A 27,535-nucleotide genomic window follows, 5' to 3' on the forward strand; every position below is an offset into this window, starting at 1 on the left:
ACATTTGTCTGAAATGGTGTAGGGCAGAGGTCTCCAAACCTGGCAACTTTAAGACTTGTAGACTTCAACTCCCAGAATTCTGGGAGTTGAAGTCTACAAGTCTTAAAGTTGCCAAGTTTGGAGACTCTGATTTAGGGTTTCCTGCCTGAGCAGGGGGTTGGACTAGAAGACCTCCAAGGTCCCTCCCAACTCTGTTTTCTATTCTATTCTATTCTGTTCTATTCTAATTCTAATTCTAATTCTAATTCTAATTCTAATTCTAATTCTAATTCTAATTCTTTCCTTATTCCTTATTCTATTCCTTTCCTTTCCATTCTATTAATTCTCTTCTCTTCTCTTCTCTTCTCTTCTCTTCTCTTCTCTTCTCTTCTCTTCTCTTCTCTTCTCTTCTCTGATCTGATCTGATCTGATCTGATCTGATCTGATCTCTGGTCCTCTCGCTTAGCCTTGGAAGATGAATTTTCTGTTTGGAAGCCCAAGCAGAGGACACAAATGCTGCAGCTGTTGTTGTGTGTGTGTTGCAGCCGTTGTGATCTGAACGCTAACAAGGGCAGGCTGTGTAATTACATGTTGTCTCCTGAGCATGTTAGCTCCATGGGGAGCTGAATTTCATTTCAAGGAAGCAGAATACTTCTCTCTCTCCTCCCCCCCACTTCTTTTTTCTTTCTTCAGTTAAGGTGAAAGCGGGTCAACCTGAACCCCAGTTGTGTTACAAAGGTAATTGTTGTCGTTGTGGCTTCTGTGCTTTTTTGCTCTGTCATTGCTCATCCCAGAATTATGCAGATGCTTGCGTTCAAAATAGGGAGGCACCGGTATTTGGGGGTAAGGGGAGAAAGGAGACCTTGGTTTTGCAAGCGGTAGGTTCTCATTTTTGGGAAGGGGGGGGGGGGGTAGTGGAATCAGTGTCGTTGCACCTTTGCAAAGGAGAAGCCCAGGGGTGGTGCAAGCGTCATCCTCTGCTATTTTTCTGGCCGGGCACAGTGCTTAATTTCACATCCCACACTTGTACGACAACAGTGAAGCTCTGCAGCCTTCCTGTAATTTTCACCTGCTGTATGAGGTAGGTGCTAGGATTGAGTGTCATCTCCTCCTTGGCTTGTGTGCAAACCATTTTTTTAAACATCCTGCAGTTGCTGGTCTGATCTTTTTTCTCTCTCTCTCTCTCTCTCTCTCTCTCTCGCCTTCCTCTCTTCTGCCAGCCTCCTGTTTTCCTCCCTCCAATGCAAAAAACCTGGCCTAGCTCAAAGCTCGTCTCTCTTTTGCAGGATGCCTTTTGGGGCTTTGGGGTTTTTAAAGGTCTCGTAGGCACCTGGCTCTCCCCAGCAGACAAGCTTGATTTTCGGATTTTTGTGTTTCCAGACGGCGGAGTGTGTGCTGCTGGACACTTCATCCTTGAGCACCAAAGGCCCAGCGCTGGCTGCCTCTAGGAGAGACGATTTATATGAAAGAAATGGCTGCGCAGAAAACATCGGAATCTGCTCTCAGCTTACTCATGGTGAGTGACTTTACAACATGGGGAGCTCTAGAGAGCATCAGGACGGTAGATGGACTACGGTGGGGTGACATTGTTTTTATTTATCAAGTAAACAAGGAAATGGATTTCCCCCCCTCTATTAGAAGCCACTGGCAATAATTGGAAACATTATCTTTTTTTGTAAATGCACAGGTGTTGCATCTTTACTGTTGCTATTTTTTAATCTGTTGAGATCTTGTGTGTGCTGTTGGGAGGGTTTAACTGAGGAGGGGGGGGAACCAAAACAAGAATAACAACACGGGATCACAACAATGGGGTGTTCAATTGCTTATATTGGCTTACTTTCAGGCTCTGAATGTTTGTTATAATCAACAAATATGCACTTTTAAGAGGCTGCGTCCTGGCTTTGCCTACGGAATATAGGTGTCATAGCTACATAAGGGTTACAAGAGTTTTTAACTGCGGTTGGCTTTACGTGAGAGAAGGGTTTGGAGGTTATACGCAGATCTTCTCCTGGAAAAGGACCCATGGTTGCATCGATTGCAGTTTCCATCTGCATGACAAGCATATGTGGATTTCATACCTTTCCTACAAGACATGGACTGTGCTGTCTCGGATTCCAAAGCTGCCATTTAGAAAGGAGTGACGTTTTGGGCTTTAATTGATGGGAAAACCCTTGAATTCGTCCTGGGATTGTATCCTAAATGATCTATTTCTTTGGCTTTTCTGGTCGGTCCACCTGGAACAGTTTGGGTATTGGGTTTCCCCGAAGTGGAATCCATTTTCTTAAAAGGTTATAAAAGACAAAATGGCATGTATGTGTGTGTGTGTGTGTGTGTGTGTGTGTGTGTGTGTGTGTGTGTGCAGTAAAAAAAGCTGGAACACACTTCCTCACTAGTCCAACACATGAAAGCCACAGGTCATAGCATCAACTTCAATGGCACCAAAACCCTAGCCGCTATAGAAAACCCCAGCCACAGAATTATCAGAGAAGCCATAGAGATTGAAAAAAGACCTGAAAGCATGAATAGAAGAGATGACTCCACCAGACTGTCAATTATTTGGAAGCCTGCACTCACAAACAAAAAAATCTCCACACCACTAGCCAGGCAAACACCTGGGCACAAACAGATCCCCCCTGATACCTCCAGCTCAAACACACCCCAACCAGGCACCCAGATGAAACCTAGCTTCCTAACAAACAATAACCGTCCATTTACTCGGAGCCAAGCTGCACTAAAAGCCTCCAATACAGGAACACAATGTTGCCAGCCAATCAAGACACAAAAAACAGCCACAAAACAGACAGAAGATATTAGAAACACCAATCAAGCAGAACACAGCAAACTCCAAGACCAATAAACACAGACCAAGACTCCCAACCAATCAGGATGAAGAAAAAACCATTCTGGCACAGCAGTAGGCTAGCCCCAAATTTAAAACTGAAACAACTGTTTGTTTGTGTGTGTGTGTGTGTGTGTGTGTGTGTGTGTGTGTATGTGTGTGTGTATGTATGTATGTAGGTCTAGGTGTGTTCGGGTCTTTTCCCATGTAAGATTAAGAGTATCTTGGCGATGTTTCGGCAAGGTCCCACTCACCATCCTCAGGCTGGTGCTTTCGGCTTTGTGCCAGTGCAAGCAGTGTGTGATCGGAGCTGCCGTCTCTCTATAAATACTGGTGGTGGGGGCTGGTGTGCTGGGCTGGTTGGCTGTGCTGCTGCCTCTTGATTGGTTGATGGAGTTGATGTTGGTATAATGGGCTGTGTGATGGCCTTGTGAGTTTTGTTGTGGAGATACCCTGGATCTTGTGCTGTAATCTCCTGGGTCGTTTTGTAGTGATCTTTTTTCCATTAGCCTCTTGTGTTTTACCGGCTTGGGTAATGGGTTGTGTGATGGGCTTGCGAGTCCTTTTGTTGTGGTATCCTGGGTCCTGCGTTGTAATCTCCTGGGTCGTTTGTGTTTTGATCTCTTTTCCATTAGCCTCCCGTGTAGTAACGGCTTGGGTAATGGGTTGTGTGATGACCTTGTGAGACTTATTGCTGTGGTATCCTTGGTCTTGTGCTGTGATATCCTGGGTCATTTGCTGTGTTGCAACTTCTTGAGTTCTTGTGGTGTAATTTCCTGAGTTTTCTGATGTGATATCCTGAGCGGGTGGCTGTGATGTAGCATTCTGGGTTTTAGTCTGGCTTCGAGTTTGGGGTCTGTGTCTGTGTTCTTGGCATGTGTCATCTTGTTTGGTTTTGGGGTCGGGGGGTGCGACAGCTGGCAAAGCAGCCATGGTCTGTTTTCTGGATGGTGGTTGTCCTTCGTTTATAGGATGGGCTTGGGCCTGGGTCTGATGGGGGGGATTGGCGGTGGTGTCCCGTGTTGTTTTGGGTCTGGTGTTGGTTTTTGTGGCTGGGACTCGTTTGTTGGTGAGGGCTAGCTTCCAGATGTCTGGTAGGCGGGAGGTATCGTCCCGTCTATTCATGTTATGGGGGTATTTCTCTATCTCGATGGCTTCCCTGATTATTCTCTTGCTGGAGTGTTAAGTGTTGGATATTAATTTGGTTCCTCCGAAATTAATTTCATGTCCTGTGGCTTTAAGGTGCTGGAAGAGGGAGGAAGTGTGTGTATGTGTGTGTGTGTTTTCTTATGCTTTCGCGGGTATTTATATGTATGGTATTCAGCTTTGTTCGAGTATTTTCCCACGTCTTAATAGTTGTGTTTTTAAAGTTATATATAGAGAGAGCCTGTTTTCCGATCGCCTAAAGAAATGGTCCCTGGGAACATGGCATTTTCAGACCTTCTGAGACTCAATAGGTCATGTTCACGAGTGGGTAGAAAAAGGTCAGAGAAGAGCAGATTTTACATCTACCTCTTAAATGCTCGATTAAATGCACTGATGTATACATTGCAATTATATTTATCATGGGCTGTCACCACAAGTGACTTGCAGCCATTTGTTTCTCCCCCCCCCTCAGATGCTTTTAAAGGTTATTTTTCTAGTTTCTACCAATTTTAACCTTATGACAAAAGGTCCCTGGTCTTCTGCTTGTTCCGTCAATATAGAGTATTGTTATGTCCAATAAAGTGAACATAATGCATTGAATTTTTGGTTTGAACAGTAGGTTCCTGGACGTTGGTTTGCATGGTTGTAGATCCTCCTGCATTCTTTCCCCTTTTGCTCACATGGGTGGGGCATTTCTTGGTCTAGGAACAGAAGGTTCTGGAGAACCTGAATCCCACATTATCTGGAATATCATGTCTGGAACTCCTTGACCTGCTTCTGGTTCAGAGGATTTACTTCTAGAAACTTCCAGGCTACTCACAAAATTTCAAGGTCCCGGAGGACATTTGGTAGAGTTCAGAGGAAAATGGAGGGTCGTAGAGTTTGCCAGAATGTTCAACAACAACAAATAACTAGCATTCTCATAGATTCAGAGGGTTGGAAGGGGGCCTTGGACGCTGTCATGCCCCCGTCGGAATCTGATTCCCTTCATTAGCTGCAGCTGGGAGGCCAAGCAGCTGACAGGGAGTAGGAGTGGGGCTCCGTTGGCTGTGGAAGAAACTGGGGAAGGGCAAAGGCCAGCTGGGCAGAGCAGGGGAGAGGTAGAGCAAGGGAGAGAGAATTCGGACGAAGACCCAGGCCCACCCCCTCTTCATCCTAGAGCACTCAGGGAGGAACGGAGAAGGGAACAACGTGAGTTGCATGGCTTACAGGGGAGGAAAGGGCCCTGATTCTCTTCATTAGCTGCAGCTGGGAACAGAGTGTTTAAAAAGGGAAGCTGAGCGCAGCATGCTGTTGGGAGTAAATCATGAATTATCAGGTATCATCGAGGCTTATCTGGGTTCCTGGTGTCTTCCCAACTGCGTGTGTTTTGTTGGCCTTTCAAGTCTGCAATTCCTTCTCCTGCCCTGTCAAGTTAATTGCTGCAGCGAGGTTTGTTTGGATTTTTAGTTATAGTTTGTATATACGGTACTTTGTTTTCAGACTGAATTTCGTCCACTTAAAGACTGTTCTTGGGAGAGTTTTTTCTCCAGCAGAAAATAACCTGGACATTGGGGGCAAAGTTCGAGGTATTAAAGGGACTCTTCTTGCTTATTTGACTGTGTAACCCAAGGCAGATGTTCTGTTACTAGAGGGATGAATTTCACACATCCCTGTTGATATGCTAATAACAAAGCATTGGTGTTTTCCTCTATTTGTCTGCCTTTCCCATATTCCGTTCTACCTATATAAAGAACTAGCTCCAAACCTGTGCTTTGCTATGAAACTATGTGGTGGGGCTTAGTTTTTGGGGAGGAAAATGGGGGGGGGGGGAAATTGTGCCTCTGCCTACCAACATCCGTCGGTATTCATCTAGCTAGGGTCCTGGTCAGTGTATGAGAAAGTTGAGGGCTGTTTAGAAACTGAAGCAGTATTTTCTGTGTGAGCAAGAAGGAGACAACAAGGAGCCTGGGTGTGGCTTAGCTGAACTGTTCTGTACTAAAGCTGCTTGGTGCTGCTGCGAAACTGAAACTCCTCTGCTTGTGTTTTGCAGTTGGAAGAGATTTCTTTTTTTCAAGTGGGGAGGGGGAGAAGAACTCCTTAGCATCAGAGCGTGTTAATCATAATAATATAGGAAATACTCTAAATGCTGTGATGGTCATTTTGAAGAATCCTTTCTTAGTGAGCACCTAGAAGCCAAGAGGGACATACATGCCAAATTTCAAGTTTGTAGGCTTTATGGTTCTGGAGATTTTGTGATGATGTGTGAGTGGTATTTTGCTTTTATATATAGAGATTAATTTGAGTTTGATATCAAAGCTGTTCGAATGTGTTAGAAAAAAGATGGAAGGAAGGCTGGCTAAATTTGCAAAGATAACCCAAAACTGGATAGGATAGCAGAAGACAGAATGGAAAAGGAGTGTGAGATGCCCACAGAAGTTGGGCCAAAACTGATAGAAGGATGTTTATTATTTTTCATTTAAGACAAAGAAATCTTGTACACATATAGGATGTCTTGGTTACATATGGAAACAACAAACTGAGTAGGAATCAACATAGTAACCTGTCTTCCAAAAAGAAGCACAAGCTTGTATGAAAAGTATAAGTTCCAAATCACAAAAGTGAGGTGTGGCTAATGAAGGGAATCAGGGCCCTTTGCTCCACCGTAAGCCACGCAACCCATGTTGCTCCCTTTTTTATTTCTCCCTGCCTGCCCTAGGATGAAGAGGGGGTGGGCCTGGGTCTTCCTCTGAACTCCCTCTCCCTTGTTCTACCTCTTCCCTGCTCTGCCCAGGTGGACAGTTTCCTCCACAATTTCCTTCCCTTCCCCAGTTTCCTCCACAGCCAACGGAGCCACACTCCCACTCCTTGTCAGCTTCCTCCTCGGATTCAGACTCCGACAGGGGCATGACAGATCCCACTTCTGTGGTTGCTTTCTTGACTTTTTGGACCAAACCGTGCAGGCACCTCTGGAACCAGGACTGAGAGTTTGCCTCTATTTGACTAAAAAGCCGTTTCAATTCATACATATGTATTTCCTTCCTTTTGTGAGTATTTAGTCACAATATATGCTACTGGCACCTTTTAGCTAAAGCAGGAGGGAATTTTAATGTTAATACGCACAAAGAATACATCTCTTGGGATGGTTAAATTGCCAGTGCAAGAAATATCAACTGAATCATGTCTATGAATTCCAATGTGCGTGCCTTCAATTATTTCAATTCCACCAGATGCAAACGCATTAATGTAAATGTATGCATATTGCTTGATCTCATAACTGTACTTCTTATCTGTCTGCCCAGAAAGTGGGAATAGCCTCTTCTGGAGATATGCAGTTTAGGTACACATCTGAGTCCATCTCTGTCCTTACAAGTAAAAATGTCTTCAGTGACCAGGATTAATTTTGATCAGATTGTTGATAAATCTTCTACCACCTTTTCAGAATATCAATGTAGATTAGGAAGTGGACACAACATGTGTAATTAATTCCACACAGACAATGTTGAATGTTGTTGAGGAATTCCGGATAGTCCACAAAGATACAAAGTAGGTTTGGCCAATAGACTCATGGGATCAGTTTGTCAAGTAATACCTAATCCACTAGAGGTCACCTTCATCCCAGACAAGGGTCTTCAAACTTGGCAAGTTTAAGACTTGTGGACTTCAACTCCCAGAATTCCTGAGCTAACGTAACTGGAGGAGGAATTCTGGGAGTTGAAGTCTACAAGCTGTCAAGTTTGAAGACCTCCAATCCAAGATCTTGTTGACATCTGAAGTCAAATTCTAGAGCATTCCTGAAGGAATTTCCTCTTTTGGTAACCTTCTGAGTTGTATCACTGCCAACAAAGTGTAAGGAAGAGAATGGGACCCTACCTATGAGGCACCTTCTCGGGAAGATGTGCCTGGTGCTTACACAACTGTCCCTTTAGCTGTTGACCTATTTCTCTTCTCTCAGTGACCTATTTCTCTTCTATATCCGTGATGGCAAACCTATGGCACATGTGCTGCAGGTGGCACGCAGAGCCATTTGTGTGGGCACACGAGCCCCAGGGAAACTGACCTTCACTGCACATGCACACGCCTCCCAGCTGATTTTCAGGCCTTTTTCGGCCTCCCAGAGGCTCGAGGGAAGCCTCTGCGGCCTTTGGAGGCCGAAAAACAGGCCCGTTTCATCACTTTCTGTATTTTCGGAAATAACGGAAATGACAAAATGGGCCCATTTTTCGGCCTCCAAAGATTGCAGAGGCTTCCCTCGAGCCTCTGGGAGGCCGAAAAAGGCCTGAAAATCAGCGGGGAGGTGCACGCATGTGCAGTGCAGGTAAGGGAGCAGGGGGATCATGCGCGCATGCACAGGGGGATTGGGGGGCCACGCGCATTGCCTTCTGGTGCTGGCATGCGAGCGAAATGTTCAGCACCGGAGCCCACAAAGGTTAGCCACCACTGTTCTATATTCATTTCAAGTTTAGTTGCTCACATCCTACCAGGATAGGACCTTGTATCTCTTTTGTAGTTATTAATTTCTTTTTATTTTCATAATTTGTACTTGTCTTTTAGCCTATAAGGGGTGGGTTCTGTCCTTTCCATATTATGCATAATTTGTCTTTTAATATTTTGGGGAGAACTTCATAATTTTCTTGGACATGCTCAGGATAACTAAGCGCTGTCTTTTCACTTCCGTATATAAAATGATTCTGTTGAAAAGCATTACATTCTGCAAGGTGTGAAATCTCACAATGTCATGAACCGAGTCCTTGGCCTTCATTCACACATGCCGATTACCAGCAATCAGTGTACAGGTGTAAACCGGTTGTCTGTCTGCCCTACAACATATTTCTTTGGAGATAAAACTCATTAATCTCAGTGAGACATTGTTTTCTGCCAATGCTTTTAGGTGAAGCTGCAGCTGCTGAAATTAGTTGGTAGATGGACTGTATTTTTTATTAGGGTAATAGGAAAAGTGAACTTTTCATTTAAATGGAGATCCTAATGCATGAATACACATACAGTCTGTCTGTTCATCTGTCTATCCATCCATCTGTCCATCTATCCGTCCATGCATCCATCCATCTATCCTATTTCTCTGTCTCTTTCTGTGTCTCTCATCTATCTCATCTATCTATCCATCTATCCATCCATCCATCTCTCTGTCTCTTTCTCTCTCATCTATCTAATCTATCTATCCATCTGTCCATCCATCCATCCATCCATCCATCCATCCATCCATCCATCCATCCATCCATCCATCTCTTTCTGTCTCTTTCTCTCTCTCTCATCTATCTAATCTATCCCTATCCATTTATCCATCCATCCATATCTCTCTCTGTGTGTGTCTCTCACTCTCATCTATATAATCTATCTATCCACCTGTCCATTCGTCCATCTATGCATTCTCTTTCTCTCTCATCTACCTACCCATCTGTCCACTTGTTCATCTCTCCCCCTCCCTCCCTCCCTCCCTCCCTCCCTCTCATCTATTTATCTATATCTATCTTTATCCCAACTGACTATAAACGCTTTTTATATATTTTTCAAGATTCCATCTCATTCAAATTCATCTCTAAATAGTTTCCACTTTATGGTGTTTCTATCATTCCTCTCACTGTGGAATCTGCTAATAGAACTTTTTTATCCTGTCACACTCTGGTAACATGAGTGTTATACCCTGGGCTCAAGGGAGAAGTCTAGGATGACAGTTTTTGAAATAGCTAAATGGGCTCTTTGTGTCATGGTATGGTAGATGTTTCCTAGCAACTACCCACATGCTCACTATCATTGTCTGTTAAGTGGGAGAGGTCTGTCTGTCTCAAAGATCTCTGAGAACATCTCTGCAATTTTGGGTCCTTGGTGTTCTCTGAGCTTGGTTGTTTTATTGCGGACGTTTCATTACCAAACTAGGTAACACCTTCAGTGATAGAAGGAAGGGGGAGTTGCTCTCTGTTTATATACTAGCAATTTGCCCTGTCTGTGATGGTGGAAGTCTTCTTGATTGGCGTTTTGGTTAGATTATTGTTTAATATTAGCTTATTTGTCTGAGCTGGCAATTCCTGGATTGGAGTATTATTCATTTCTTGATCGTTGGTCTTGTATTAACCTTGGTGTTAATCTCTGCATATCTGAGTGTTGATTGTTGTTGAGGAAGTGTTTTATATATATATTTTGTTTTCATTTTAGTTTTTTAACAGAATAACAGTGTTGGAAGCGACCTTAGAGGTCTTCTAGTCCAACCCTCTGCTAAAGCAGGAAGCCCTCTATCATTCCTATTCTATCTCTTCTTGAAAACATCCAGTAATGGAGCACCTACTACTTCTGATGGCAAGATGTTCCACTCAGTGGTGTGATTCACAACTTTTTACTACTGATTCTGTGGGTGTGGCTTGGTGGGCATGGCTTTTTTTGCTTTTTTGCAGCCACCCCCACCTGTTTTTTGGGCCTTCTTTGCCTCAAGCGAGCCTCCTGGGGGAACGTTTTTGCTCCCAGAAGGCTCCCCTGGGGCTCAGGAAGAAAAATATGGAGCATGGAGGGGGCACGCAGCACCACCCTCGCTCCATTTTGGGGCCTTCTGGGCCTCAGGGAGCCTCTGGGGGCGTTTTTGCTCCCAGAAGGCTCCCCTGGGGCTCAGGAAGAAAAATATGGAGCATGGAGGGGGCACGCAGCACCACCCTCACTCCATTTTGGGGCCTTCTGGGCCTCAGGGGAGCCTCTGGGGGGCGTTTTTGCTCCCAGAAGGCTCCCCTGGGGCTCAGGAAGAAAAATATGGAGCATGGAGGGGGCACGCAGCACCACCCTCACTCCATTTTGGGGCCTTCTGGGCCTCAGGGGAGCCTCTGGGGGGCGTTTTGCTCCCAGAAGGCTCCCCTGGGGCTCAGGAAGAAAAATATGGAGCATGGAGGGGGCACGCAGCACCACCCTCGCTCCATTTTGGGGCCTTCTGGGCCTCAGAGGAGCCTGGGGGCGTTTTTGCTCCCAGAAGGCTCCCCTGGGGCTCAGGAAGAAAAATATGGAGAGGGAGAGCTGTGCCCCTCCCTCCATTTTTACCTTCCTGGGCCTCAGGGAATCCTCCTGGGCAAAGCAGTAAGACAAGCTAGGAGAATCCCAGCACAGCTGATTGTATGAACAGCTGATTGTCAGGAGGGGGGAAAAAAGAAATAAATCCCTTAAGGGGCCAGCGTCAGGTGGGTGGGGTGAGCGAACATTGGGTGGGCGGGGCAAGTAAGCCAGTGGCAACCAGGTGACCGGGTCAAGAGCGTGGCCAGCCAGAACTTACTACGGTTCGGCGACTGACGCCGAATCCTTGCTACCAGTTCTCTTGAACCGGTGCGAACCGGCTGAATACCACCCCTGGTTCCACTGGTTAATTGTCCTCCATATTAGGACGTTTCTTCTTAATTCCAGGTTGCTTCTCTTCTTGATTAGTTTCCATCCGCTGCTTCTTGTTCTACCTTCAGGTGCTTTGGAGAATAGATTGATTCCCTCTTCTTTATGGCAGCCCCTCAAATATTGGAACGCTGCTATCATTTCCTAATCAAAGAACCAATCAAATGAGAACTGATAAGTTGTACCAATGTCAACCTTGCTCCTTTTATCCAGGCTACAAAGTTGTAGCTGCAAAGCTTCCATGCTGCCATTCTTCTTACAGGACCTAAAATTTCCCAAGAGGCAAATGAGATCCCAACAGTGAAATGAAGCCACTGTCTGTCTGTCCGCCTGATTGTGTAGCTTACTCATGATCCAATGAATGTTGCAAACTGCTCAGTTCTCCAGCTCTGTATGGAAAGCACTATTTCAAAATGTCCTTGAAAAATTTAACATGTGTTTTTGAAAGACTCCTGGAGCCATTTCTGGTTGAATTAATTGGGTTCTGTGCAGTGAGAGTAAATTTATCTTGGGTATACTTTAATAGCACTTAAGTTTGTTATGTCTCAATTACTCCCAACAGTCTTCTATGAATGTGTGCATAGATACCGATAGACACGCATGCATTTGGTTTCCTTTAAGAAAAAAGATTTGGACTTTTTTCACATCTGCCTAGAGTTCAAAGCCAACCAGCTGCTTGATGCAAGAGTCTTTAAGTGTGCAGGGGGTACCTGTGATGTTTCATATTATGATCCATACTGAAGTTTATCATAGGAAGCCTCAATTATGAATAGAATTTTCTTTGCTAAGCCAATAAATACATTTATTTAGGCTGTAAGCTGAGGGCATATACCAAGTCCAGTATCTGATTATTATTTTTTCACGTAAATGATGCTGCACTTCAGCTGGCCTAGATGTTGTTATCTGAATAGAGATCTTTTTAACATTAATATTTCACAGGCTTTTTAATTTAGGTCAATTGTTAGTATATATTGCAAGTCCATGGGTGAAACGCCATATGCTTAATAAATAAATAGCCACGGACCCTCATCAAATAGAGAAACACCAGGGGGGAAAAAAAGTGCCAGATTTATGTCCCAAATATGCTTTTTTTCCAAGAGGCAACTGGACTTTCTGGGTTTTTTTTTCCTTGAAGAAGTTTCGTTTCCCATCCCAGAAGCTTCTTCAGCTCTGAATGTCAGAACTGAAGACTTCAGTCAGAAACTGAAGAAGCTTCTTGGATGAGAAGCAAAATGTCCTCAAGGGAAAACACCCAAGAAAGTCCAATTTCCTCTTATAAAAAATGCCCCTTAGAGACAGCCATGACCTGGATAGTGGAGAATCTCCATAACATTTGCCAGATTTAGGAGAAAATTTGTACAGGAATTGCAAATGCCTCCTTTTTTGTGAAATGTATTTATTGATGAAATTTTTATGGCCTCCTAACACACAGGTGACTCCAGGTGGCATACAACATTAAAAATCTACAATGTAAAAAATCCATAAAACCGATTCTTTCTCCCAACTGAAATGTTGGAGGCAGACATTAGTGTTTTGAAAAAAACTCAAATACTTACCTAATTTTGTTTTATTTATATTTATTTATTTTATTTGTTTGTCAAACATGTACAAGGTAACAAGTATGAACCTAAACAAGAACAAAGGGAGTAAGTACAGGTAAATGGGGACAGTAAGACGGGGACAGTAGGCATGCTGGTGTGCTTATGCACGCCTCCTTTAAGGACCTCTTAGGAATGGGGTGAGGAGATCCATGGTAGACAGTTTGAGGTTGAAGCTGTGAGGGGTTGAGGTTGTAACCACGGAGCCGGGTAGGGTGTTCCAGGCGTTGACCACTCTGTGGCTGAAGTCATATTTTCTGCCATTGAGTTTGGAGTGGTTTACCTTGAGTTTGTTTTGGTTGTTTGCTGAAAAAATTGAGGCTGAAAAAATCATTGACAGGTAAGACATTATAGCAGACAATTTTGTGAACGATGCTTAGATCAGACCGCAGGCGGCACAGTTCCAGATTGTCCAGGCCCAAAATTTCGAGACTGGAGGCATTCTATGGTGAGTGGAAGAGTGGAGAACTTTTCTCGAGAAATACCTCTGGACCCACTCAATTGTGTTAATGTCCGATATCTAGTGCGGGTTCCAGGAGGATGAGCTGTATTCGAGAATTGGTCTGGCAAAGGATTTGTATGCCCTAGTTAAAATTTTGGTGTGAAGTTCCATCTATAAGTACACCTACACTTTCAGCCTTATTTGACTCCTGATGGGGGGGAGGGAGAGAGAATTGACAAAACAATTCCTTTTACAGAATTGAGAACAGCTCAACCTGATTGCTAAATTTAGCAGAAGAGGGGATGACAGTTCCTAATAGCGCCTATCACCTTCCTTGTGCCTTCCAGAACTGTGAAAATATTCTGATTTGAATATTTGGTTTGAAGGCGACGCTATCAAATCAGCCCTCAAAACGGAACTGGGCTGGTTTGATGCAAGACCTTCTGAATCGATCAAATGATGTGATGGGGTTTTGGGCATGTTCCCAAGGCCCTTTTTTTAAACAAATCAGCTCTTTGAAAGAAAGGCACTTCCATCTGAGTGGAATCGACAAATCAAATCTGATCTTGGAATGACTCATGTAGCTGTCTTCCCAACCATTAAGTCAAGGATGGGGGAAGGATGAAAATGATCTCACGTGCTGGCATGTGCAAAATTCCTGAAATCTTTTGGGCTGGTTGCAAGAAATGAGTTTGCCTTCTAATTTTCTAAACACGTGCAGTGGACTCAAAAGCTTTCAGGGTAAATTGTTGTTCTGCTCACCACCCATAATTGGTGTGAAATTATGCTGGGTTTTTTTCCCCATTCAGGTCGTTTCCCTGGCTGAAATGCTGTAATAATATTGAAGAACTTAATGCTCAACAAATAACGTTGCATTTTATATACGTAATTTTATTCTGGTCTGCACACAGTGAGTCAAAGAGGAAAGTGAGTTGACCTTTTTGCAAATGCTTTTCAACAAGACATTTAAATGCTGTTTTGGAAAGCTGGATGGTTTAGAATGATATGCATTCTAATAGCATCAATGCATCAACATTTCAGAGTAAATAAAACAAAAATGAGGTACCCTAATAGGCTGATGGATTGCAAGGCTCAGGTCCATCTCATCTTTCCTCTGAGAAGTAGGATTAGCATGCTGCCCTAATTTTACCTTTCAAGCGATAGTCTTGAGGTGGGGTGGGGTGGGGAAGAATAACTGGCCAGGATTAGCAGTGGTTAAAGACATTGAGCTGGAAAGCTGACAGTGTGTTTTGACCAAGGCTTCCTGAGACCATAATTAAGCACATACTTAGTTAAAAGAACTCCTGTTTTATTTCAACACTGGGAATTATGTTCATTCCCAGCCTGTAATGAGTCCCAAACAGTCCCTTGAGATAAGCACCCACCTTTCTCTCCTTTGAATTGCTGTCAACAACTAAAGTGCAAAATTCACTGTAAAAAAAACCAACTGAAGTACAAAGTCCACACATAGTTTCAAGGTTTAATCTGAACATAGTGAACAACGTTGCTTCCTGCAAAGGCTCCTGTCCCTTTGCTCCTCCTTTATGTTTTATGGGAGGGGCCAATCACCTCCAAGCCTTACTCCCGAGTTGCCCCTTTTGTCTTAGCTGCTCTTGCCTTCTGGCAGCTCTGCGCACGCACGCACTGGGAACAGGCTCCTGCTGTTCCTCTGCCTCGCTGATGTCAGATTCTGGAGGGTCCGGAATCAACACATAATTTCCAGATGGTCCTGGCCCCATCTCTGCATCCGACACAAGACCCTCATCCGAGTCCTCTCCAGACTCCCAGACTGGTCCCCGTTCTTCCCCACTGTCCGATTCTATTGCCCTCTGCAAAGGCTGCTGGCAAACCAAACCCTGTGCAGGTTTGAGACCCGAGCACCACACAATGGGGTGAGCTCCCAGCTCCTGCCCACATAGCAATTTGAAAGCATGCAAATGCTAGTGGATAAATAGGAACCACTTTGGTGTGGAAGGTAACAGTGTTTTGTGTGTCTTTGGCGTGTAGCCATGCTGGTCACATGATCACAGAAATTGTCTTCAGGCAAGGCTGGCTCCCTTGGCCAAGAAACAGAGATGAGCACCAGAGATGAGTCGGACAAGACTGGACAGGGAAACCTGGACATTTTTATTAGACTAAGTAAGAATTTCAATCTGAGTGTTCCCTCATCCCAGCCCAATATTTTTGAAGGCATCATGATGTTCCTAGAGATGATAATGAAGATGATGGCAGTGGTGGCGGTGGTGATGGTTATCCATTAAGTTGTATCCAACTCTTGGCGGTTCCATGGACCAGGTCCATGAACTCCTTTGAGTTCTTCTATGGTGATGAGGAGGAGGAGGAGGAAGAGGAGAAGGATGAAGAGGAGGAGGATGAGAATGAAGAGGAGGAGGTGGTGATGGTTATCCATTAAGTTGTATCCAACTCTTGGCGATTCTGTGGGCCAGGTCCATGAACTTCTTTGAGTTCTTCTATGGTGATGAGGAGGAGGAGGAGGAAGAGGAGAAGGATGAAGAGGAGGAGGATGAGAATGAAGAGGAGGAGGTGGTGATGGTTATCCATTAAGTTGTATCCAACTCTTGGCGATTCTATGGACCAGGTCCATGAACTTCTTTGAGTTCTTCTATGGTGATGAGGAGGAGGAGGATGAAGAGGAGGAGGATGAAGAGGAGGAGGATGAGAATGAAGAGGAGGAGGTGGTGATGGTTATCCATTAAGTTGTATCCAACTCTTGGCGATTCTATGGACCAGGTCCATGAACTTCTTTGAGTTCTTCTATGGTGATGAGGAGGAGGAGGAGGAAGAGGAGAAGGATGAAGAGGAGGAGGAGGAGAATGAAGAGGAGGAGGTGGTGATGGTTATCCATTAAGTTGTATCCAACTCTTGGCGATTCTATGGACCAGGTCCATGAACTTCTTTGAGTTCTTCTATGGTGATGAGGAGGAGGAGGAGGAAGAGGAGAAGGATGAAGAGGAGGAGGAGGAGAATGAAGAGGAGGAGGTGGTGATGGTTATCCATTAAGTTGTATCCAACTCTTGGCGATTCTATGGACCAGGTCCATGAACTTCTTTGAGTTCTTCTATGGTGATGAGGAGGAGGAGGAGGAAGAGGAGAAGGATGAAGAGGAGGAGGAGGAGAATGAAGAGGAGGAGGTGGTGATGGTTATCCATTAAGTTGTATCCAACTCTTGGCGATTCTATGGACCAGGTCCATGAACTTCTTTGAGTTCTTCTATGGTGATGAGGAGGAGGAGGAGGAAGAGGAGAAGGATGAAGAGGAGGAGGATGAGAATGAAGAGGAGGAGGTGGTGATGGTTATCCATTAAGTTGTATCCAACTCTTGGCGATTCTATGGACCAGGTCCATGAACTTCTTTGAGTTCTTCTATGGTGATGAGGAGGAGGAGGATGAAGAGGAGGAGGATGAAGAGGAGGAGGATGAGAATGAAGAGGAGGAGGTGGTGATGGTTATCCATTAAGTTGTATCCAACTCTTGGCGATTCTATGGACCAGGTCCATGAACTTCTTTGAGTTCTTCTATGGTGATGAGGAGGAGGAGGAGGAAGAGGAGAAGGATGAAGAGGAGGAGGATGAGAATGAAGAGGAGGAGGTGGTGATGGTTATCCATTAAGTTGTATCCAACTCTTGGCGATTCTATGGACCAGGTCCATGAACTTCTTTGAGTTCTTCTATGGTGATGAGGAGGAGGAGGAGGAAGAGGAGAAGGATGAAGAGGAGGAGGATGAGAATGAAGAGGAGGAGGTGGTGATGGTTATCCCTTAAGTTGTATCCAACTCTTGGCGATTCTATGGGCCAGGTCCATGAACTTCTTTGAGTTCTTCTATGGTGATGAGGAGGAGGAGGAGGAAGAGGAGAAGGATGAAGAGGAGGAGGATGAGAATGAAGAGGAGGAGGTGGTGATGGTTATCCATTAAGTTGTATCCAACTCTTGGCGATTCTATGGGCCAGGTCCATGAACTTCTTTGAGTTCTTCTATGGTGATGAGGAGGAGGAAGAGGAGAAGGATGAAGAGGAGGAGGATGAGAATGAAGAGGAGGAGGTGGTGATGGTTATCCATTAAGTTGTATCCAACTCTTGGCGATTCTATGGGCCAGGTCCATGAACTTCTTTGAGTTCTTCTATGGTGATGAGGAGGAGGAGGAGGAAGAGGAGAAGGATGAAGAGGAGGAGGATGAGAATGAAGAGGAGGAGGTGGTGATGGTTATCCATTAAGTTGTATCCAACTCTTGGCGATTCTATGGACCAGGTCCATGAACTTCTTTGAGTTCTTCTATGGTGATGAGGAGGAGGAGGAGGAAGAGGAGAAGGATGAAGAGGAGGAGGAGGAGAATGAAGAGGAGGAGGTGGTGATGGTTATCCATTAAGTTGTATCCAACTCTTGGCGATTCTATGGACCAGGTCCATGAACTTCTTTGAGTTCTTCTATGGTGATGAGGAGGAGGAGGAGGAAGAGGAGAAGGATGAAGAGGAGGAGGAGGAGAATGAAGAGGAGGAGGTGGTGATGGTTATCCATTAAGTTGTATCCAACTCTTGGCGATTCTATGGACCAGGTCCATGAACTTCTTTGAGTTCTTCTATGGTGATGAGGAGGAGGAGGAGGAAGAGGAGAAGGATGAAGAGGAGGAGGATGAGAATGAAGAGGAGGAGGTGGTGATGGTTATCCATTAAGTTGTATCCAACTCTTGGCGGTTCTATGGACCAGGTCCATGAACTTCTTTGAGTTCTTCTATGGTGATGAGGAGGAGGAGGATGAAGAGGAGGAGGATGAAGAGGAGGAGGATGAGAATGAAGAGGAGGAGGTGGTGATGGTTATCCATTAAGTTGTATCCAACTCTTGGCGATTCTATGGACCAGGTCCATGAACTTCTTTGAGTTCTTCTATGGTGATGAGGAGGAGGAGGAGGAAGAGGAGAAGGATGAAGAGGAGGAGGATGAGAATGAAGAGGAGGAGGTGGTGATGGTTATCCATTAAGTTGTATCCAACTCTTGGCGATTCTATGGACCAGGTCCATGAACTTCTTTGAGTTCTTCTATGGTGATGAGGAGGAGGAGGAGGAAGAGGAGAAGGATGAAGAGGAGGAGGATGAGAATGAAGAGGAGGAGGTGGTGATGGTTATCCATTAAGTTGTATCCAACTCTTGGCGATTCTATGGGCCAGGTCCATGAACTTCTTTGAGTTCTTCTATGGTGATGAGGAGGAGGAGGAGGAAGAGGAGAAGGATGAAGAGGAGGAGGAGGAGAATGAAGAGGAGGAGGTGGTGATGGTTATCCATTAAGTTGTATCCAACTCTTGGCGATTCTATGGACCAGGTCCATGAACTTCTTTGAGTTCTTCTATGGTGATGAGGAGGAGGAGGAGGAGAAGGATGAAGAGGAGGAGGAGGAGAATGAAGAGGAGGAGGTGGTGATGGTTATCCATTAAGTTGTATCCAACTCTTGGCGATTCTATGGACCAGGTCCATGAACTTCTTTGAGTTCTTCTATGGTGATGAGGAGGAGGAGGAGGAAGAGGAGAAGGATGAAGAGGAGGAGGAGGAGAATGAAGAGGAGGAGGTGGTGATGGTTATCCATTAAGTTGTATCCAACTCTTGGCGATTCTATGGACCAGGTCCATGAACTTCTTTGAGTTCTTCTATGGTGATGAGGAGGAGGAGGAGGAAGAGGAGAAGGATGAAGAGGAGGAGGATGAGAATGAAGAGGAGGAGGTGGTGATGGTTATCCATTAAGTTGTATCCAACTCTTGGCGATTCTATGGACCAGGTCCATGAACTTCTTTGAGTTCTTCTATGGTGATGAGGAGGAGGAGGATGAAGAGGAGGAGGATGAAGAGGAGGAGGATGAGAATGAAGAGGAGGAGGTGGTGATGGTTATCCATTAAGTTGTATCTAACTCTTGGCGATTCTATGGACCAGGTCCATGAACTTCTTTGAGTTCTTCTATGGTGATGAGGAGGAGGAGGAGGAAGAGGAGAAGGATGAAGAGGAGGAGGATGAGAATGAAGAGGAGGAGGTGGTGATGGTTATCCATTAAGTTGTATCCAACTCTTGGCGATTCTATGGACCAGGTCCATGAACTTCTTTGAGTTCTTCTATGGTGATGAGGAGGAGGAGGAGGAAGAGGAGAAGGATGAAGAGGAGGAGGATGAGAATGAAGAGGAGGAGGTGGTGATGGTTATCCATTAAGTTGTATCCAACTCTTGGCGATTCTATGGGCCAGGTCCATGAACTTCTTTGAGTTCTTCTATGGTGATGAGGAGGAGGAGGAGGAAGAGGAGAAGGATGAAGAGGAGGAGGATGAGAATGAAGAGGAGGAGGTGGTGATGGTTATCCATTAAGTTGTATCCAACTCTTGGCGATTCTATGGGCCAGGTCCATGAACTTCTTTGAGTTCTTCTATGGTGATGAGGAGGAGGAGGAGGAGGAAGAGGAGAAGGATGAAGAGGAGGAGGATGAGAATGAAGAGGAGGAGGTGGTGATGGTTATCCATTAAGTTGTATCCAACTCTTGGCGATTCTATGGGCCAGGTCCATGAACTTCTTTGAGTTCTTCTATGGTGATGAGGAGGAGGAGGAGGAAGAGGAGAAGGATGAAGAGGAGGAGGATGAGAATGAAGAGGAGGAGGTGGTGATGGTTATCCATTAAGTTGTATCCAACTCTTGGCGATTCTATGGGCCAGGTCCATGAACTTCTTTGAGTTTTTCTATGGTGATGAGGAGGAGGAGGAGGAAGAGGAGAAGGATGAAGAGGAGGAGGATGAGAATGAAGAGGAGGAGGTGGTGATGGTTATCCATTAAGTTGTATCCAACTCTTGGCGGTTCTATGGACCAGGTCCATGAACTTCTTTGAGTTCTTCTATGGTGATGAGGAGGAGGAGGAGGAAAGGAGAAGGATGAAGAGGAGGAGGATGAGAATGAAGAGGAGGAGGTGGTGATGGTTATCCATTAAGTTGTATCCAACTCTTGGCGATTCTATGGACCAGGTCTCTCCACATCTTCTGACCTTGTGTTGCTTCTTTGAGTTGTTCTAAGCTCTGGAGTGTCAGCTTTGATGGTGTCCATCCACCATGTTCTTTGATGGCCTGGTTTCCTTTTACCTCCAACCCAACATAATTGTTTTATTCAGGGAATTCCCCCGCATGAGGTGGCCAAAGTAAGTGACACACAATTTTGTGGTTTTGCCTCTCAGGGACATGTCTGGCGTTATGCACCCCAGTGTTTCCTTGTTGGTCACCTTTGCTGCCCAAGGAACAGTCTTCTCCAGCACGACAGCTCAAAACAAGTCGATTTTCTTCCTGTCTTGCTTTTTTTTTAAGGTCCCATTCTCACAACCAGGGGGGAACACAACAGAGCAGACTAACCTACATTGGTTTGCCAGGCTGATGTTTTTGCTTTTCTATATTTGGCTCATGTTTACCAGCGATATCATACATCAACCATTCTATCTTAAGAGTCTACTGGAGTCTTCTCTGCATTTAACTTTAGAGCCTTTTAATTAATGAAATTGAATGAGATGGGAAGTCGGTGTGCTGCAAAGCATCAGCATAATCATTATTATTTGCATTACCATAATCGTTAGCATTATTGTTTTCAAAAATGTCTCCAGGCTCCATCAGACTCCCAAGGGAATTTTGTTGGTATAAAAATAACAGAAAGCTTTATTAGGAACTGTATGTACCATTCTACGGAGAGAAAAAATAGAGATGAAAAGGGCTGGGGAAGGAGAAAAAAACCCTTTAAAAATCAGAACTTTTTTTATTGGTTTTTCCTAAGGCTCTCCCAGCAAATAATAATTAAAATAAACTGGGGGAAAAGGGAGAGTGACATGTTCCTGTTTTTTTAAAAAAGTGCATAAAACGGGAGTTGTCCATCAGCAATGACAGGCATATATATTGTCTATCTCTCATTTCACTTCAGGGAAGAGAAGTTCCAATACAGACAAATGTAGATTTTTGTGAATGCAGGAAAGGATTTTTCAAAAAAAGGATAAGAAGAAGCAGAGATTTTTGGGAGTAGCTGTTCTTCACATGCAGGAAAATGGACCACTTCACACCTCCTATGCAGCAAAATAGGCATTGGGAGTTTATTTGTTTAGAAAATTTATATTTATATCTCAGCGTATAACACTGGACAGCAAATAATCCAAAAAAACAATATTTTTGTATTAACCCATTAAAAGAATCCAGTGCAAAAGCGAAAATATAACCACAGTCTTCATAAAAACAAACATTGGGTTCTAACAGAAAAACAAAGTGGAAGGGACCTTGGAGGTCTTCTAGTCCAACCCCCTGCTCAAGCAGGAGACAAATGGTTCTCCGATCTCTTCTTAAAAACTTCCAGTGATGGAGCAGCCACAACTTCTGGAGGCAAGCCAGCTGTTCCATGGGTTAATGGTTCTCACCGATAGGAAATTTCTGCTTAGTTCCAGGTTGCTTCTCTCCTCGATTAGTTTCCATCCATTAGATGCTGCTCTTAACACATGACCCCTTCCAGAAAATTAGGTAGATTGGGGCCAGATCAATCTTAGGGGTGAGGTTGCTACACGGGGCAGAGAAGGCACAATTGCTTGGTCCAGCAAGGTGGCATTGTTGGTTTGAGAGGACTTGGAATATGCTTTGCATGTTGGACCTGGTGGAATGAAAGAAACCCTTGGAGATAAGCAGTCCCACAAGTAACCTGGCCTCATGCCTTGTAGGGATTCAAAGGTCTTAAATTGTACCTGGTACAAAGGTAGCTGGTTGCTACCTTTAAAGACTTTTCAGGTAGTGGTTGCAGCCACTATGTGGACTTCAACTCCAGGTCTTCAACGGGGAATTCCAAGAGTTGAAGTCAGCACTTCATAAGGTTGCTAAGATTGAGAAATGGTACGCCAGAACTGGTGTGAATTGGCTGAATGCCACCTCTGGTGTTTATGCAGGTTTGACACCTTGGTATCTAATGGTCTATCTTTCCCTGAAAAGATCTACTTGCCTAATCTAGACAACCAACCAACACCTAATTAGGTGCCCTACCTATGAGGAGGTCAACAGGAATCAGCTTGAAGACTCCTTAAGGGTCTCCGTCTGGAACTTTTGAGGGCAGGATAAATCCCATTTTATAGCTTTCCAGAAAGTTTTAAAGATACGTTTTTTCTAGAATAGAATAGAAATTAGAATAGAAAATAGAACAGAACAGAACAGAACAGAATAGAATAGAATAGAATTCTTTATTGGCCAAGTATGATTGGACACACAAGCCATTCATCTTGATGCAAATGCTGTCAGTGTACATAAACAAAAAGATAGAGAGATGGATTTAGGAACTATGAGTGGAAATTTAGTTGTTATTACAGTTATTATTTATATATAAATATACAATGCTATGATTTGTGATGCCAGATGTTTGGGTTGGATTTGTCAGTTTATCCACCTATCAATTATTACTATTACTCTTATAGCTGTAAGCCCCCTAGAAACCACCTGGATTAATGTGGTGACATGGGAGGAAGGTTTGAGGTGTCCTAGTCTTCATGAATGGGTTGGTAAAGTCAGTAGAAACCCAAACTGAACAACAACCATGGAATGGATGTGGCTTTTGCATGTTCTACCCCTTCATTTTTTCAATAGCCTTTTCTAACAATTAATCAATTACGAGATTAATCAAATTAAATTAATTAACTACATACTGCCCATAATTGCCCATTAATCTGCAGAACCCTCAGCAAGCATCCATAACACCTGATAGTTAAATAAAACAATAATTTTATACACACAGAGTGAGTGTGTTTGCATACTGTATATATGGTTGAAATCTACCATATCATAGCTTGCGAGAGCTCACATTAAATCTGAAGTTTAGAGAGGTGACTCAGAAAGGTGTCATGTGAGTTGATATTTCTATGAGTGTTTTTAGCTGGCTCCTGAAACGTATTTTTTTTAAATAAATACGATTCTTGCAGTGCTTATTTGGGTGTATATTTTGACTTATTAAACTACCCCAATTGCATTTGATAGTCTAGAGAAATGCCAAATTTATCAATGATAAAATTCTAACTGTCCGATATCAATAGAGATTCTCTGTCATCCAGGTCATAGTGGTCCCAAAGGTGGCTTTTTACCCCCCCAAAAAAGGCAACTGGATATTCTTTGTTTTTTTTTCCCCTTGAAGACGTTTCGCTTCTCATCCAAGAAGCTTCTTCAATTCCTGAAGAGGAAGCTTCTTGGATGAGAAGCGAAAAGTCTCCAAGGAAAAACAAAGTAAATCCAGAAAAACCACCTTTGGGTCCAACTGTCACATTTGTGGAGGGCGATGGCCTTAGATTATTCTATTCAAGGATTGGTAAAGGATAAGGATCAATCACATGAAGACTGAGTTCCTCAATAAACAAAAAGTATGGAGAGAGTTGTGTAGATTCGAAGTAAACAGCCTCTCCTTTCCCCCACCATGGTAGAACGACGTAAACAAACAGGGTCTTCTTCCCCAGAAAAATTGGTGAACCAAATCGCTCACCATAAATCCATTCCTTGGCTTTCTGTGGTTAACAGTCTGAGCCCTTATTTGAGAGCCTTAAGACATAATTTAGATTACAGGAGATAAGTGGTGTATATTTCACCTTTCAGGGTGGGAAAATTGGATTGCTCTGCATCTCAAATAACAGTTTATGTCCTCAGCTGGTTGACACCTAGATTACAGCTGCCTGTCCATACATTTAAACCGCCTCCTTCATTGCCAGGGGGCTATTGAATTCCTCATCTGGAATTTGATAGGCAAAGAAGGATGAAGAATAGCCAGTCTTTTGCTTTGAGCCTTGAATTTTTTTCTCCCCACTCGAAGATGCTGAGACCCTAGAAAGGGTGTAGAGAAGAGCAACAAAGGTGATAAGTGTGTCTGAAGGCTAAATTGTACGCTGAATGGCTAAGGGAAGGAGGTATGTTTAGGCTTAGGGGTGACAGGATAGCAGCCTTCCAACCTCTCAGGGGCTGCCCCAAAGAAGAGGGAGTCAAGCTATTCTCCAAAGCACCAGAAGGCAGGACAAGAAACGATGGATGGAAACTAATCAAGGAGAGAAGCAACCCAGAAGTAAGGAGGAATTTCCTGATGGAGAACAATTAATTGGTGAATTAATTTGCTGTCTCCTTCTGAACAATATAGAAATGTTAAGTACACTGGGCAGCAAATGATCAATCCAAAAACCAGTATTTTTTGTACTAACCGATTAAAAGACTCCAGTGCAAAAGGGAAAATGTAACCATGGTCTACATAACTTCACAAAAACCAACATACGTATTGGGCTCTAATAGAAACCCAGAGTTGGAAGGGACCTTGGAGGTCTTCTAGTCCAACCCCCAGCTCAGGCAGGAAACCCATGTCCAGCAGGCGTCCATAAACACACACACACACACAAATTAAATTAGGGGTTACAATAGTTTGTAATCACAAGGACACGATTTGTAGGCGAGAGAGATGAGTTTGCTGAAAACAGACCCTCCAAGGCGAACCTATTCCTCCTGGGAATGTAGTGCAACTAAAAGCCCAGCCCATAATAACCTTTCCTCCCCAAAGCTGCATTGTTTCTTCAGCACTTCAGGTTTTGCTTCCTATGAAAAGGGGGGGAGGAAAACCTTAATTAGAAGCTGTTGTGTAACATATGTTTGGATTAGTAGCTGTTCGAAGTGTGTGTTTGCCATTGATAGATGAAAGTGGGTACAAGGACACAGGCAAATGAGGCATGAATCCCCTTCGCTGCTTCTGATTAAGGGGAACAAAATAAAGTCTAAATGGTCAAAGCCCACCGTATTTCCTAATGAATCAAACCCCCCACTCAAAATGATGCTGTGGCCCATTACTTCTCCAGCCATTAGTTCCAAAAGAAATCTCCTGTCAAGGATGCTGCCATTGGATGAGGTACGGAAGAGGTTGCCATGGGTACCTGATGTGTCTATTAACACTTCGCTTGATTGTGGGGGGTTTGTGTGTGTGCGTGTGTGCATAAGAGAGAGAGAGAAAGAGAGAGAGCAAGAGAAAGTAAGAGAGAGCAAGAAAGAGAAAGAGTGGAAGAGAAAGAGAGAAAGAGAAAGAGAGAGAAAGAGAGTGAGAGAGGCACAGAGACAGAGATAAAAGAAGAGAGAGATAGAGAAAGTGTGTGAAAGAGAGAGAGAGACAGAGAGCAAGAGACAGAGAGACACACACAGAAAGCAAAGAGAGAGAAAAAGAGTGAGAAAGAGAGAGAAAGAGAAAGCGAGAAAAAGTGAGAAAGAGAGAAAGAGAAAGAGAGTGAGAGAGGCACAGAGAGAGAGAGAGAAAGAAAGAGAGAGAAAGAGGCACCGAGAGAGAAGAAAGAGAAAGACAAAGACAGAGAAAGAAAGAGAGAGAGAGGGTGAATGAGTGTGTATGTGTGTGAGAGAGATGGTGGGCAGAGATCAAAATGAAGAATTCTTATTTTTTGTTGGGGTCTCTTTTTAAATGGTGGGAGGGCGATTCTTTCCCATTCCTGCAAGGTTCCTACGATGCCATCTTTGAAAAGGAGGCCACAGAGAGAGAGTCCTTGGCTTCTGGTACCTTCCAGCAAATTAGCATTTCTCTTGGGAATGATCATCGAGGGAACGGAGGATGTGAGATCCCAATTGGCTAGGCAAGGATGGATTCTTTTCTTGTGTGTAGTGTGTGTGTGTGTGGGGCTCTTGATGAATCCCCTCTGACGATACCGTGAAGGGACTTTCCAAAGTGGGACCTCATCTGCCTTTCTGTCTCAAGGATACGGCAGGTCTGTAACCGATGTTCGTGGCTGGAAAGCATTTTTAAAAGAATTAAAATTCAGAATTCCTTTCAAAATAGCAATAGCAATAACACCTAGACTTATATACCGCTTTATAGTGCTTTTACAGCCCTCTGCAAGCAGTTTGCAGAGTCAGCCTGTTGCTCCCAACAATCTGGGTCCTCATTTGACCCACCTCGGAAGGATGGAAGGCTGAGTCAACCCTGAGCCTGGTGGGATTCGATCTGCCAAATTGCAGGCAGCCGGCTGCAGCAGAAATAGCTTGCAATACTGCACTCTAACCACTGCGCCACCGAGGCTCCTTTCCAGTAAGTTTCTATGACCAGCAGTCCTCCCCACGTAGCTTTCTTCTGCTACATACAGGAAGTCCTCGACTTACCACAACAATTGAGCCCAACAGTTCTGTTGTTAAATGAGACATTTGTTCAGTGAATTTTTTTTCCCCTTTAAAATTTAAACTCACCCAGGGCATCCATTTTAAAAAAAACCCAAAAGGTTCTTTATTACTTTTGCTAAAAGTGCCTGAAGGCGTCTCTGGTGCCTTTCGCGTCATCCCGAAGGTGGCCAGCGATTGTTCTCTGGGAGGAAGGATGGCCGCCATCTTTTCAAGGGTCAGGGGTCAGCGAAGGGTGGATTGCAATGTTGGGAAGGGGGATTGCATTTGCTTTGAAAGCACCAGCCTCCTTCAGTCGGCCTCTCGGAGCCTTCGGGTACACGAGAGGCCATTCCTGCCTTTGGGGCTGGCTCCAGAGTCCGGGTTTTCATTCTAGGGATCGTTTCCCACCAGTTCCTACCTGGGAATTGTCCTTTTTTCTTTTCCCTCATGCAAATTCAGTCATTACGACGGATCCAGGAAAGGGATACTGAGTTGTGACATTTGTGACAATAAAAGTCCCGATGGGCATAAAAGATCAAGTGATAAAGATGTTTTGGGGGGGGGGGGGAGAGAGAGAGAGAGAGAGAGAGAAAGAAAGAAAGAAAGAAAGAAAGAAAGAAAGAAAGAAAGAAAGAAAGAAAGAAAGAAAGAAAGAAAGAAAGAAAGAAAGAAAGAAAGAAAGAAAGAAAGGGAGGGGGAGAAGCAGAAGCAGCAGAAGGAGGAGAGAAAGAGAAATAGAGGGAGAAAGAGGGAGAAAGAGAGAGAGGTAGTGGGAGAGTGAGAGGGGGAAGAAGAAGGAGAAGGAGAGAAAGAAGGAGAGGGAGAAAGAAAGAGGGAGAAAGATAGTTAGACAGAGGGAGTGGGAGAGGGAGAAGCAGAAGGAGGAGAAGGAGAGAATGAGAAGGAGAAAGAGGGAGAAAGAGAGAGGGAGTGGGAGAAAGAGAAAGGGAGAAAGAGAAAGAGAGGGAGTGGGAGAAAGAGAAAGGGAGAAAGAGAAAGAGAGGGAGAGGAAGAAAGAGAAGGGTGCAAGCAGT

The 27,535-nt window shown here is 44.2% G+C and overlaps 1 protein-coding gene across 1 annotated transcript in view; it reads left to right on the forward strand.

Moving 5' to 3' along the window:
* The first annotated feature begins 1,249 nt into the window (after positions 1-1,249).
* Positions 1,250-27,535, forward strand: part of FRMD4A (FERM domain containing 4A) — a 364,998-nt gene continuing 338,712 nt past the window's right edge. The window contains exon 1 of the mRNA XM_087969199.1: positions 1,250-1,495. Within this exon, the coding sequence (XP_087825325.1) occupies positions 1,442-1,495 (54 nt within the window). The 5' untranslated portion in view covers positions 1,250-1,441. The remainder of the gene's footprint in view (positions 1,496-27,535) is intronic.

This window comes from Notechis scutatus, chromosome 6, assembly GCF_049901735.1.
Source record: "Notechis scutatus isolate UNSWTSFEM ecotype Mainland chromosome 6, rNotScu1.2, whole genome shotgun sequence".
Taxonomy (NCBI): domain Eukaryota; kingdom Metazoa; phylum Chordata; class Lepidosauria; order Squamata; family Elapidae; genus Notechis; species Notechis scutatus.